At 40.6% G+C, this 14,855-nt stretch overlaps 1 protein-coding gene across 1 annotated transcript in view; it reads left to right on the forward strand.

Annotated features, from left to right (window-relative positions):
* The first annotated feature begins 11,618 nt into the window (after positions 1-11,618).
* Positions 11,619-14,855, forward strand: part of LOC118407030 (acrosin-like) — a 4,260-nt gene continuing 1,023 nt past the window's right edge. The window contains exons 1-5 of the mRNA XM_035807445.1: positions 11,619-11,724; positions 12,546-12,633; positions 12,960-13,084; positions 13,557-13,654; positions 14,839-14,853. Coding sequence (XP_035663338.1) covers positions 12,576-12,633; positions 12,960-13,084; positions 13,557-13,654; positions 14,839-14,853 — 296 coding nt within the window. The 5' untranslated portion in view covers positions 11,619-11,724; positions 12,546-12,575. The remainder of the gene's footprint in view (positions 11,725-12,545; positions 12,634-12,959; positions 13,085-13,556; positions 13,655-14,838; positions 14,854-14,855) is intronic.

Genomic DNA, 14,855 nt, shown 5'->3' on the forward strand with positions numbered 1-14,855 from the left:
ATAATTTACAAGTAGGGGAATCTCAATATCAGTTCCTTCAAACTCTTTGATTAATCAGAGTTCCGTCAATCAAACAGGCTAAATAAATAAATAAACAAATACAGCGTGACAAAATATGCAAACATTTCAGTTACATCTTTTTTAAATTTATTTCTGTTTTTTAGGGTAGCTCCTTTATAGATTGAGCACTGATGTTCAGAGAGGCCCTGGGTACACACAAACAACACAACAACATTTACCTGACAAAAAATATTTACCTTTGCCAGAATGGCTAAGGTTATGTTTTAGGCTTGTGAGTCTGTCTGTGTGTGTGTTAACAGCATAACTCGAGAAGCCTTGGATGGATCCCGATGATATTTGGTAGGTGGATAGGGGTCGGGAAAACGAAGGTCAAGTTCGATAATGGGCTCCCTAGCGGCTTGCTAAGGTACTGCAGCAGAACCTCAATTTTTGATATCTCGTGTTCTGAACATGCTGTGGTTATGATTTTTGAGTGGTAGATAGCCCTTGGGGCAGAGAGTAAGTACTATAAGTTTGGACCTCCTAGCGGCTTGTTTAAAACTGCAGTCGCCGATTTCCTTTCAAACTTTGGACGAGAATAACTCGAGAACGTGTTGATGAATCATCACGATTTTTGGTATGTAGATAGCCCAAGTAACAATGTACATTATGAAATACTAATTATGCAAATTAGGAACTAATTTACATAATAAATGAGGAAAGTTTATAAACCCACTGCATTTCATGATAGGACTTTCAAACTTGTCACATATATAGATGAGGAAGAGAGAAATATCAATGCATATTAATCATGCAAATGACGGCCTCATTTGCATAATTAATGAGAAAATATAAACGTGTTGACGGATCGTCATGATTTTTGGTATGTAGATAGCCAAAGGGAAGACTTACATGATGGAATTCTAATTATGCAAATCGGTAGCTAATTTGCATAATTAATGAGGAAAGTTTGTTAATCCACTGCATTCCTTTATAGGACTTTCAAACTTGTCACATTTGTAGCTGAGAAAGAAAGAAATATCTATACATATTAATTATGCAGATGATGATCTCATTTGCATAATTAATGGCAAAATATGAACATGTTGACGGATCGTCATGTTTTTGGTATGTAGATATCCTAAGTAAAAACGTTAATATAAATTAACAGCTAATTTGCATAATGTGGAAAGTTGACAAATCCACTGCATTCCGTGATAGGACTTTCAAACTTGACACATATGGAACTGAGAAAGATGGCAGAGACTAAGAGGTGTATGTTTGGGTCCGGTAACGTCTTTTCTTGAACTGCAGGAGCCGGTTTAGTTTCCTACTTTGAAAGAGAATAAGTCAAGAAGGCATGAAAGGATCTGATTCGTCATGATTTTTGGTATGCTGATAGCTTAAGTGATGCTTGATACAATTTACGATCATTATGTAAATAGGGATCTAATTTGTATAAGCAATGGCGAAACGTTATGAACCAACTCCGGGCATATAAAATAAAATGTAATGAGTAACACATTTATGTCTACAGACATCATTCTACATAACAAACCTGGTTTATTTGGCAAAGGTATGTGTTCGTGGAACTCTAGTTGAGAATAGAATTACCAAATCTGTATCCGTACTTATTGTTGTTGTTAGGGGTTGGTACCGGTACAGAAAATCCAGGTCCAGGTCCCGTTCAGGTCCAGAGGGTCAGGTCCAGGTTTGGGCCTGAACCTGATTCAGTATGTGAGAACTTGTGAATGGACGATACTTAAAACAATAGTTCATTTCACAACAAAGAAATCTATTTTGTGGAGTATTCGACTCCCACTGGCGTTTTAAAATCCTACAAGGCTAACTGCATCTGTATAATTGACTGTAAAACTTGGTAGAAATGACTATAGACTCTGCTCTACTTAGCTCTTCAGTGTTATTTTCCTCGACCAGGAAGCCCCGAAACGTGTGAATTCATGATCATATAATCTGTGCACTTTCCAATAGGTCCAACATCCGGTCTGCCGAATTTTTCAGGTCCGGTTTTTCTGGACCGGTCCAAGAAGAAAAATCGGTACCCAGCCCTAGTTGTTGTTGTTGTTGTTGTCAAGCTAGGTCGTAAGGGTTGGAGGTCAGAGGTCTAGACAGTGAACAGTGTTTCGAATGTTTTTATAGACGGAGCGGATTTTACATCTAGTAGGAGTGAATTCCTGCCCGTTTCACCTCTATAAACTGAACAAATGCCCTCTGTCTACCTCCTAGTTAAACTCTAAATTTAGACAATCGCAGAGATAGGTGTTTGGTTGAATATTTATCTATTTACACAAACGAGCAACATGCTGAGGGAACACGAACAGGACTTTATGTTTAATAGCAGAACACAGTTTTTGGCCTATGGGGATTTCTATAGGTAAGGGCCTCAAGGTGACTGGCTTCGACGTGGGTAAAATATAGTAGAGTGGACATAAGACATACCAAAAACGGATATGTTCGAGTTCAGGGTACAAGTCACAAAATATTGAAAAACAACAAAATCCTGTCGGCGCATCCCCTTCTCACGCCCACTTTGAAACGCCTCTCTGCGGAGGTCACATAACTGCAACCGGCTCGCACTAGAAGGACAGTTGCGTAATGGGGCGCTTTTATACACGAAATAGAAAACGTTCACAATCCAAACCATACAGTCTCAGAGTCATCACCTTCCGTGACCACGCAGTACAGGTTATATCTGGCTGTTCCTCAAATAAGGCTTTTTACCTCTCCTTCAACAGTTTTATCCGTACTACTTTATGTATCACCATAATGGATCCCGGGGGTCAAGCATAAATACTGTGTTCTGCTACCTTATCACCACTTCATGCCGCTTCTAAAAACACCGGGAATTAGAACTACGTTGAATGAATGAATGGTTTTATTCGATCAACATGATTAGACGTACAACAGCCACAGGCTGAATTGCATACGTTGTTAGTAAGAAGAGTTGTCGTATGTATATCTTTATTCAACTTTCGTGCCCCCAACCAAGAATACTGTAATTTGATATGAAGGGTACAATAGGTCCCACGGTAAGTGTTCTTTCCCATGCGCTTGGGATAGCGGAGATTATCTAATTTTACTCTAGCTTTTGAAAAATACTTCCAAATTTCAGCGATAATTCCGCATGTCACAAAACTATTCCATTTGTATTTAAAAGATCATTTATAAATAATATTTGATGTATAGCTTGATTTCTAAAATGAATAGACTTGCTGTCTAATAATATTTGAGTTGAGCCATAAGAGCTATGATTTTATGTCCCAGTGCGTTTCAGGGGGCTGAAATCACGTATCTTTTTGGCCCAAGATCTATCTACTATGTCCAGAGCCATAGATATCTAAACTGTAAGTAAATGGATCTAGTACATTATTTGCTTACTGAGTTCAAAACATATGAGCTATCCGGAGACATAACGAAAGTGTGGTGACAACTTATCGCACATAGCTGTGTTGCGCGTTTAGAACAAGGACAGATGTTTACATTTGGCTGGGATAGTGCCTATTAACAAGCACGGTGGTGTTGCAATCACGCTCCTAGCGGCTATTTTACAGAGGTGCAGCTCAAGGCTTCGTACTGCAGAGGGGTGCTGGTACTGGTATCATCATCGTCCTTGGGCCGAATAAACAAGAACGGTGACGGGGATTACGTCATGTCAGGGATAGAAGACTACTAACTGTACAATACCACACGTTACAATCACGCCCCTAGCGGCCATTCTACCTGACCTCCCCCTGACAGCATCGTAGATGGGATGGTCCGAAGAATAAGCCTTGTACAAACAAACCTTCTACAGAGGTGCAGTGCAGGGCCGCGTGGGTACTGCAGAGGGGTGCAGGTACAGGTATCATCATCGTCCTTGGGCTGAATAAACAAGACCAGTAGCTGGGATTACGCCATATCTAGGATAGAAGACTACAACCAAGCCGTTATAATCACGCCCCTAGCGACCAACCAACCTCCCCCCGTAACATACTATAGATGGTATGGTAAAAAGAAATAAGCCTAGGAAAAACACTTTTGCTGCTGTTTCACCACCTATCAACACCCATCCCATACGCACAGTAAGAGATTCGTCTCGTATCAATGTCTAGATTTCCAAAATTAGTAAAATCGATAAATAGGGGATTTTTTTCTCCAACTTACTAATTATCGTTGATATTAAATCATCAGCTAATTTCTTTTCAAGACCTCTGTACAAACCGAGCTTCGTGTTATTTCATGTTCACCAACCCATCATTTTCGTAATCCCCGAGTAGTAATTGTTTACGTGGAAAATGTACATTTCTGCAAACAAACCGTTTCATAAGTGTATTTTCTGCAGCCTTTAATCCTAGGGGAAGAAAAATAGCTGAAGTGTTTACTTGGAAAAAATGCGTGTCATAAGCATTTAATCCCAAGAGAAGCTACATTGCTCAAGTGTTTTCGCGGATAAGGTTTTTTCTTGCTTAGTCATATTTCGGTAAGAACACAGGCAACAGAAAACATGGCTAATCATGATCAGTACAGGGAACGAAAAGCGCATCAAGCTCATATTTCCCGGGAATAGTACATCGCCATCAATTTTTTTAGTCAAGAGTTCAGTCAAAACCGTAATACAATGGAAAAACAGAAGCGGCTGTCAGCAAGCGGGAAACAAATAAAAATTAATAATAATCATACATGAATAATACTACACTAGTCTAACGGAGAAATGTGGCGGATTTTTCAAATGAAGAAGTACAGTCGACTCATTTTTTTTTTTTTTTTTTTTAAACTTTTCATGGTCCAATCCATGAACTTTATTTACAGGTATACAAATTCGGTATTTACATATTGTACAATGATATAATTACATTACTAAAGGGATTATCTCTCCCCATTTTTGTCCAGCTCTAGATTCTGATAAATTTCTTTCCGTAACTATGGCATTTTTCAAGTTTCTATAGAGTAGTGTAAAACAATTTGTGTTACTGAAACATTTCTTATCTTTGTATAACACCCATGATTTTAATATAGAGTACAACGCTATAGCTAGTATATGGTTCCCTGCTTTTGAATTGTGTACCTTTCTCGGAATTCCAAGGATGCATGTTTCAAAATTGTTAATGTTACTATTTGTCTTGATCACATATAGAAATCTAGATACTCTTTCCCAAAAGTTTTCTAATCTGGCGCAACTAAAGAACATGTGTTCCTCATTCTCTGTCACCTTACAAATGTTGCAGAGAGGAGAGTCTAGTATATTCCATTTGTAGAGATTATTATTGCATGGCAGAATCCTATGTAGTAGTTTGTACATGAAATTTGACAATTTTCGTTCAGTTGTGAAGTAGATTGTTCTGTCAATCCACGGAATTTGAAACGATTCCAGATTTCTGTCGAAAGTGGACGCCCATGTTTCCAAGCTATGGGGGCTATCAAGTTTATCTAGTATTAGCTTATTATACAGATATTTACATGTGTACTTCTTGTAATCAAATTCTTGTGTACTCTGTTCAGTGGATTGACAGTGTACGTCGTTCAGTAGTATTCTCCAACTTCTAGGAATTGCATTTTTCACTTTGTATATTTCGACCAATCTTTCTTATCTCTTAATTTGTCGAGTATGTTTTTCTCGTTAATATAATTATTTTCGTCCAACAGATCTCTTACATATATAATTCCTGAATTTATCCAATTCTTAAAGTACAAAGTTGTGCTCCTTTTCTTGCTCCTATGATTAATGACATGACTAGAACCCCAAATAATGTGATTTTTTACTTCCTCTGGAGTGAGTGGTTCAGATACATTCCCCCCTCCAGCCTTGTGCCAGCTTAATATTACCTTTCTATAGTAAAGTGGTATATGTTTCAGACACGGAGAGTCTGAACTGTTTTTAAAGTGCATTTTTAAAATAAGAAAGTCATTCCCAAGACTGTTTAGGTACATACGTGGTATAAGTTTCCAATCGCCTGATGTGTTGTCCATTAACCTTCTAATAATACTAGCCTGTAAAGCTTCGATTTGTGATTTAACATCTACCATTCCTAGACCTCCCTTTTCATATTCTGCAATGACGACTGTTCTTTTAATTTTATCTCGTTTCCCCGACCATAGAAAATTGTAGAATAGATTATTTAGCTTAACAATAATATTCTCTGGAACTACAAGCGAAGTTGCACAATAAGTTATTTGAGACATAATTAGGGTTTTTAATACTGTTACCTTTCCGTACAGGGTTAAGGTTCTGCTTTTCCACATGTTTAGAATATTTTCTATTTTAGTGACTTTATTGTTCCAGTTTTTTTCTTCGCATTCTTTTTTGTAGTAACCAAAATATATGCCTAGGGATTTGATTGCTGTTTGAGGGGTAGAAATTCCAGGAATTTCCTTTTTTCTAAACTTCCAACAACCTGCCCATATCGCTTGTGTTTTGTTGAGGTTGAGTTCTGGGCCGGCAACTTTACTAAAATATGAAAGTGATTCAATTGCTATGTGTACAGATTGTTCGTCTCCTAAAAGTAGTGTGGTGTCGTCTGCCACTTGGGATATCTTAACTTCTTTTATGTCACTATCAGATCTTATTTTTATTCCTAATATATCATTATTTTGATCTATATATAAAGCTAATATTTCTGTTACAAAAAGAAATAAAATCGCGGATAAAGGGCATCCTTGTCTAACGCCTCGACTTAAAACAAAGAAATCTGAAATCCAGCCGTTATTGATAACTCCGCTTTTACATTTGTTATATATTGTTTTTATCCAGCTTATGTACTTATATCCGAAGTTGTATTTTTCTAAGACTCTAAATAAGAAATTCCATTCAACGGAATCAAAAGCTTTTCTCAGATCAAGAAATAGAAGTATACCAGGAATGTTTTCTGTTTCTGTGTATATCATAACATCTAAAAGTAGTCTTATGTTCTGTGTGATGCATCGCCCTTTAATGTACGCTGTCTGATTTTCATTAATTAACTTGGATAAGAGAGGTTTTAATCTATTTGCAAGTACATGGGAAAGTATTTTAAAATCGACATTAAGTAAACTAATGGGTCTCCAATTTTCAATATTGTTTTCTTGACCGTTCTTATATAGCAATCTAAGGATAGCTTTTCGTTGTGACAGAGATAGCTCTCCTTTTTCTAAGCCTTCGCTAGCCAGTCGACTCATTTTGTACGGGGTGAATATTAAGATTCTAGTTGAGACCATCACATATCAAAAAGCGGTAGACAGTTGTAACGGACAGCTGCCAGAAATCGCGCAATCGACAGAAATTCCCTCAACTGATTACCTCTGCTTGAAGGGATCTTAAGGTAGGGTCACACCTGCGTATATATTTAAGTCCGTATGAGGCGCGCATGGGAGTATTTGCCTCCACCAGGCTCCAAAGGTCGTTGTAAAAATGATAGAAAAACGTAAACAGGCAACATGGGTCGCTAACCATACTTCTCGGTCAACTAACTCATCAGGCATGCTATGTATCTATATTTGTCCAATTTGTGCTATTTTTCCCGCGACCTGTGGAGCCTGGTAGAGACTAGGAGCTTCATACGCACCTCAAACGGACTTGAATGTATACGCATGTGTGACCCCACCTTAGTCCCCCTTTCCATTAGACGGCGATCGCGCTGCGCTCTCATTGCGACGTAAAGAGTTTATGTGTAACCCTTGATTTCATATTGGTTATATTATACAGCATGTAAAAGTGGGACTGAGAGGACAAAAAAAGTACACAAAGTGCTAAAATATTCGTTTTAAATAACGTTTCTTTTCTATACAATTCGTCGAGCGATCTGTCAAATTTTAGATCGCAGAGAGAGCGCGGCGAGAGCGCTGTCCTAGTTGAAAGATGGTGTTAGTAGTTGCTGATTGATTTGTATTTAAACCCAGTGATATGAGTAGTGTAAAAATGGATGACTGTTAGTTTTGCTACCAAAACTCCATCAGACCTCATTTCATGTCCGCTGTGACAGGCGAGCTGAGGTTTACTTTGTCTTTTCCCACGGGACATGATGTGTTTTTTTTGCCGGCAGGGTCCTCCTCGGTGCTTCTCATGCACACAATGCGCATTTTCCCACCTGGATTTTCATAGAGGATCAGTTCCATTTCTCAAGTGTTTTTGTGCCAAATGTCAGCCCAGCTACTTCTACACAGGGCACCGAGAAACATGACTAATGATTAGATAAAACTTACACCCGGCTAATTCAATAGTTATTGGAAGATTTGGTGAAGACCATCATGGTCAAAACGATGTGCAGGTTTTAGTCCCCACATTAATAAATGAAATACTTCCATTCATGTTCAAGATGGCGGCCCTCAGTGTGTGTTGAGGTGTGCCCCTGCAGACGTTTTAAATTTTCCACATTATGCCTATATAGAACTCGAACTGCTTCAGTTTTTTGGGGGGTCTTAAGGACTTTTTTGTTTTGACTGTTGGATGTTAAAAAGAGCAAGGCGTTCGAGGGGTTCTAGCAGCACAGAAGAGGGTAGCTCTAATTTGAAAAAGCTGCCCCCCACCCTCACCCAAGACACAAGAGATGGCAGCAAATACGGGTAGCGACGTGTCTCTTATACCAGAACTTCAGACGCTCGAGCATCTGATCCTCAAACAGACTCAAAAACAACAGGAGACTCTGTTAGGTCAGTTTCAGGATGCAGGGTAAAAGCTGTCTGGTCAAATTCGCGCATTAGACAACAAAGTCAAAGGTTTGTAAGCTGACTTAACCAGTTTATATCAGTGTCAGTGGGCGGGAGTCAACGATCACGCAGCTGAGATCCAGGCGGAGAGATTCAAAACCTACGCCGAGCGTTGGACGCGGAACGACGTGCGAGAGTGAAGACTGCCTTGCTTGCGGAGCGTTACTCGAGTAAAGCCGACATAATCGTTAGAGGTCTGTCCCTTTTCTTTGAAAATCAATAAAAATCATCTACTAAAAATACTTCCATTCAGCTATCTTGCTATAGGCAGGAGTTTAAGAAATAAATTGACTATACATGAGATGAATGTCATATTTACCCATTATTTTTCTAGTTCCGTTCGACCGTTTTTCCGACTTACGAGAAAGAGTTGACACCCACAAAACGCGGCGTTGTCGGCCGTGGCCGTTCTTCACTAAAAAAAAAACGTAGAATTGTGTGTTTGTGTGTGTGGAGGGTTTGGCATGGGGGGGGGGGGGTATGATTGGTTGGAGGGGGTATGGGGGTAAAAGAGGTTACATGTAAGAGGCATTATGGAACGCTTTCCGAATCGTGGCTTTGTTTTTTCACGACTAGAGGTACCAGATTAGGGGCCCATCAGTCGACGACGTTGTCTTCACTTTCCTGATCGTACAAACATAGTGAGGACAATCTAGGTATCGTTACTTCTCGCCTCTTAGCAAATGTCGTGACCTAGAAAACAGATGTGCCAAACTCAGTAACATTTGGTGAATAGTATACAACACACACGTTTTGTCGTCTGTAATACACAAAAGTCTGGCTCTGAATTGAAATATTTTGTTGTTCTAAACACAATTAACACAGGCTGTGCCCACCTATATAAGGCCATAAAGCAAGTAATTTTTTATGGACGACATCCTATGCAGAGTGCAAAAATAATAAGATAGCACGAAAGAAAACAAGATGGGTGGAAAATAAAAAACGAAATGTCTATGTGCTACATTTTCAAAATAGACACCATAAACGTCGTAACGAGATTTGACAAAACGTGGCATCACAACTAACAAGGCATTCATTCCTGTATGAAAGAAGTGAACTAGTGTAGTAAAAGTGATACTAGTGTGGTACACTGGTATGAATTGGAAAGCTGGCAACTACAATGATGGCTTCCAAATTAGTGGCACTTTTACAAATATCCAACAAGTTTCACTTCTACAACTATAGTCATGGCTGCCTCCATAGTGTCACTTCTACAAGACTAGTATGATTATTAGGCTACAACAAAACATGTCTGCCTATTCTGTAGAAATGACTACAGATCTAGACTATACAATTAATACTTCACTCTTGTTATTTTCTTCGACAGGTAAGACCTAAAAAGTGTGAATGCCTGATCATATAATCTGTTCATTTTCCAATAGGTCCAACATCCGGTGCATCGAATTTTTTCAGGTCTGGTTTTTCCTGACCGGTCCGATACGAGAAAAAAAACGGTTTTGTACCAGTACGCCGTACCAACCCCTTGTAGAAACGTCAAACTTCGTGTCTTTTTTACGTCGTCGCCACTGTACATGGGCACATCGGTACATTTGGAAATCAATTAACCAAGTAAAATGGCGGACTCTCCTCATAACAAAAACAGTTTTGAAATGACATTTTCCCAGCCCCTACTCTCCAGGTACTGTAAATGAAGAAATGTTCGCGGTGGTTTTATGCTCGTGGTTTTCGTGAGGCCGTCTTACCGTGAAATTAAAATCACCGCGAATATTTATCCATAACAGTATACGGTGTGACTACAGACTACAGTGTACGGTACTACCGCGAACTTAAAACCACTGCGAACACTGCACTTTCCCACTACCGTGAAATTAAATCCCCGCGAACTTAAATACATTTACAGTAGAACTGTTCCCGGTATTTGCGCGGACAATGTTCTATTATTCTTGTTTCAAATCAAACTTTACCTGACTCACTCTATGTTGGAATGTGTTGGTCGGAATCTCGTCAAAATTCTAGTCCTTACATCAACAAGCAACATACACAGATCAGTTCGTTATAACCGGCAGGGCCAGGAGTGAAAAGAAGACATTATAGTTGAGATATAGTAAAATATAGTAAAAAATATTTGATATGGGGAGAACTACTAGTACTAAACATGAATCATTTCATCATCAATGTACTGTCTACTTGAATTTATCAGTGTAAACAGAATAGATAATATCGATACAGAAATCAGTAGTGAATACAGGTATGCACTGTTCGGGTGATACCGGTGTCACAACGACCCCCCCCCCCTTAACCCCGCGATGTCACCCCAGCCCCCGGCCCCCTCCAGTGATCTCCCCCCAGAAATCGGAAGCAATCACGCCCCCTATAAAAAAACAGTACTATCGCGAACGTATGAGGGCGAGATCGCTAGTTATTTCGCCCGGGGGGTGGAGGATGGGGGCGAGAGCGCTAGTGACTTCGCCCCCCGGGGGTGGCGAGATCGCTGTGACACCGGTAATGACTTTATTCACACAGCAAGCCACAGATGTTCAACTTTGCTATAAGGAAGGGCACGATATTTTAGACTTTGTAACGAACAGGGTAGAAAAAAGTGTTGAAAATTGGGAAATTTAGGGCAGTTTGAGTCGTTCTTTGACCAGGTCCCACGGTGATTTTCCCTGACCCTCTCGTAAGTCTTTCGTAACACACAAAACACGTTGCGACGTGGCAATCCAACGTGAGTTCGCGGCTTATGTAAAAATACGCCGACGCAATTGTTCTCGATCTTTCTGAGCTATTGCGAAATTTTCTTAAGCTGGAGCCCGCCGATTGGTTACATTCGTCACGTGACTGTTGTATCACGAGTACGTATCGAATGATTAAAATTACGCTGACGAAGTTTCCCACGCTTTTCAAACTATAACGTCATTTTCCAACCCAACTATTGGCTACATTTACCACGTGATTTGTTCGTCCGTGTGTATGAAAACCCCTACTCACAGCCATCGTCATTCCTTCTCAGGACAGTACATACCCGCGTGTGCAAGAGACGTCCAGAGCAGATCCCGAAAATCCTGTCGAAATTTAAGTTTTCAGGTGAGTTTCAACTCTTATCTTTTGTCTTAAGTTCAAACTTTTATCGTTTCTCGTTGGTAGGGCGAACCGACTGCGGGACGGGGAGGAGCGGGTCAGGAGCAACGGAGCCCCGCCGGGTCTAACCTGTTCACCCGTTTATTCCAGGTGGATTTAGGTTGGGCGGGGACTCAACTATTATCTTTTGTCGTGAGTTCAAACTTTTATCGTTTGTCGTTGGTAGGGCGAACCGACTGCGGGACGGAGAGGAGCGGGTCCGGAGCAACGGAGTCCCGCCAGAGCTAACCTGGTCACCCGCTTCTTCCAGGTGGATTTAGGCTGGGCGGGGACTCAACTATTATCTTTCGTCGTGAGTTCAAACTTTTATCGTTTCTCGTTGGCAGGGCGAACCAACTACAGGACCGAGAGGAGCGGGTCAGGAGCAACGGAGCACCGCCGGAGCTAACCTGCTAATCCGTTTCTTCCAGGCGGATTTAGGCTGGGCGGGAACTCAACTATTATCTTTTGTCGTTAGTTCAAACTCTCCCAAAGTCTCTCCCACGGCTTGACGCGAACTTCCTCGGAAACAGTCAGCACTACAGCCGCCTGGACAATCATCAGGTCTCGGTGATTCCGCCTGCCTGTGGAAACAGGGCTCTCCTTTCGGGCTCCGCTCTCCGGGCAGCAAAATCACCGGGACCTGCTTCATGTCCAGGCGGCCACGGTACTTTTAATTACAGTTGCCGAGGAAGCTGCCAGGAAGCCGTGGGAAAGTTTGTTGGACAGGCCAAGCCGGAGTTTGTTGTCATTACCTTTGTACTAACGTATTTTCCATTCTGTTCCAGTTGGTGTGAAAGACTGAAGACGAGACAACCATGGCGAATTTGTCCCTCCTGATATGTGTGATGCTGGCTGCAGCCCTGCTGGGCGAAGGTACGGCACTTTGTGCGCTATATACCGTTAGCTAGCATGTTGTATGTTTAGTTTATTTAGTTTATCTATTTATTTAACCAGGTAATTACACATCGCCTACAAGTGTTTTTCAATGCCTCTTTTTTATGTTAGATAGAATGTTGTTTGTATGTCTGAACTGTATTTTTATGTTAGCTAGAATGTTGTATGTACTGTTTAAAGTTTGAACCGAGCCGTAGTGTTAGCTAGACCTTTTGGTGATTTTAAGTTCATGTTTTCGTAAACAGTGATGACTGCCGGTGAGTTGCGTAAATCAGCTGACTTTTGTCTGTTTCTGTCCTTTGCAGGTCAGGCATTTGAACAATGCGGTCAGAAAGGGTCCGTAAGCCGACGTCGGCGTGACGGCGACAACCGCATCGTCAACGGCCAGGACGCCGGTCACGGCGAGTTCCCGTGGCAGATTTCTCTCCAGGTATGACAAGTATCCTCTTCTTTCCAGATATCTATGCCGATCCTGGTATAGGCAGTCTCATTGGGACTGTCGTGACGTTTTTAAACTATGGTCGGAAGACCAAAGAAAAAATAATTCCCATAAATCTTTTCTCGCTGGGCAGGTTTGCATAATCAATCACAGTAAGCACTAATGTTCAAATCGGAGTTATGGGAACTTATTGGTTGACTATCATCATGATAGGCATAATGAAGGAATCTTTTTTTCCAAACTTTTTGCATACTCGCATCAGCTTTTTGGTTACCAGATGATGTCATCCATATAAGCAAATCAGTTTGGCCTTATGTACCCAAGGGTTTAACCATAACTGTTTGCAGTTTTCTGACGCAGACCTCCGGTTATAAGGAAGCTCCTCATGGCCTTACAAATCACTTGAAATGTCGTTTCATAACACACCATATTCTAACATAACGTTTTATCGTCTTTCCCCCAGTACTCCCCCTTTTTCCTAATCCCGAAACAGCACCTCTGTGGAGGTACCCTCATTGCAAAAAACTGGGTCCTGTCCGCAGCTCACTGCTTCATGCAAAGGTAAGTTGCACGTTTATTTCAGTACTCTTGTTCTGGACTGTTTCCCTGTTCTTCTTGCCGTCTGTAAACCAGGGGTGCCTAAGCATTTGCACGAACCCTATGAAATTCGTACGAATATTATGTGATACACACGAATCACTATGCGAAAACGCACGAATATTATGAAATTCGCACGAATCACTATGCGAAATCGTACGAATTTTATGAAATTCGCACGAATCACTATGTGACACACACGAGCCTTATGTGATTTGCACGATCCTTATGCAAAAACGGCGGCCGGGAGGAGGCATGATTTTGAGCGTTTCTACCCGAGATATTTATATTTCAAGGCATGGAATGGACATTTACCGTCGCAAAGATGTATTTGATAGCCTGTGAGCTACTGTTTAGCTTCATTTCGGCGTGTTACATCGTATTTTCAGTCGCCGAAGCGGCGAAGCCGCCATCTTGAAAATCCCGCTCCGTTTGTCACGTGACCCCGCCAGTGGTTGCGCAATTTCGCATAAGGATCGTGCAAATCACATAAGGCTCGTGTGTGTCACATAGTGATTCGTGCGAATTTCATAAAATTCGTACGATTTCGCATAGTGATTCGTGCGAATTTCATAATATTCGTGCGTTTTCGCATAGTGATTCGTGTGTATCACATAATATTCGTACGAATTTCATAGGGATCGTGCAAATGCTTAGGCACCCCTGTAAACACAAGATGCAGACGCTTGCCCTTTTAAATTAAGGTATTTAAGTTGGCTAAATTGGCATTTTAACCTTCCATTGTTTTCTCATTAATGAATTAAGAAAGAATGGAACTGTAACGAATATTGATAGATGGGCATGAAAGAATTCTAACTCTGATCTTTTGGGGCCATATTGATGACGTCATCAGGTTTTATTGCTTCTGATATTATCTTTTTCTATGACAAAATACAGCGCTTTGGTACATACTGCTGCAATGAAACTATGTTTTTCATGTGCACAATGATGAAAGCTACAAACTCACGGTTACGCAAATTGATATCCACTAACGATCCTTAGTTATAAAAAAATCATTTTCTAATCAAATGAAAACAAATATTTTCTAATTACTACATATCAGTTCTAATTACTACTGAGCAGTTCCAAGTTTTTTCTTGAAGAAATTTTCTACATTAAAATGCACGTCTTATTATCTTTCCCTGTAGTAAGACCGCCAGTAAGT

This window comes from Branchiostoma floridae, chromosome 19 (assembly GCF_000003815.2).
Source record: "Branchiostoma floridae strain S238N-H82 chromosome 19, Bfl_VNyyK, whole genome shotgun sequence".
NCBI lineage: Eukaryota > Metazoa > Chordata > Leptocardii > Amphioxiformes > Branchiostomatidae > Branchiostoma > Branchiostoma floridae.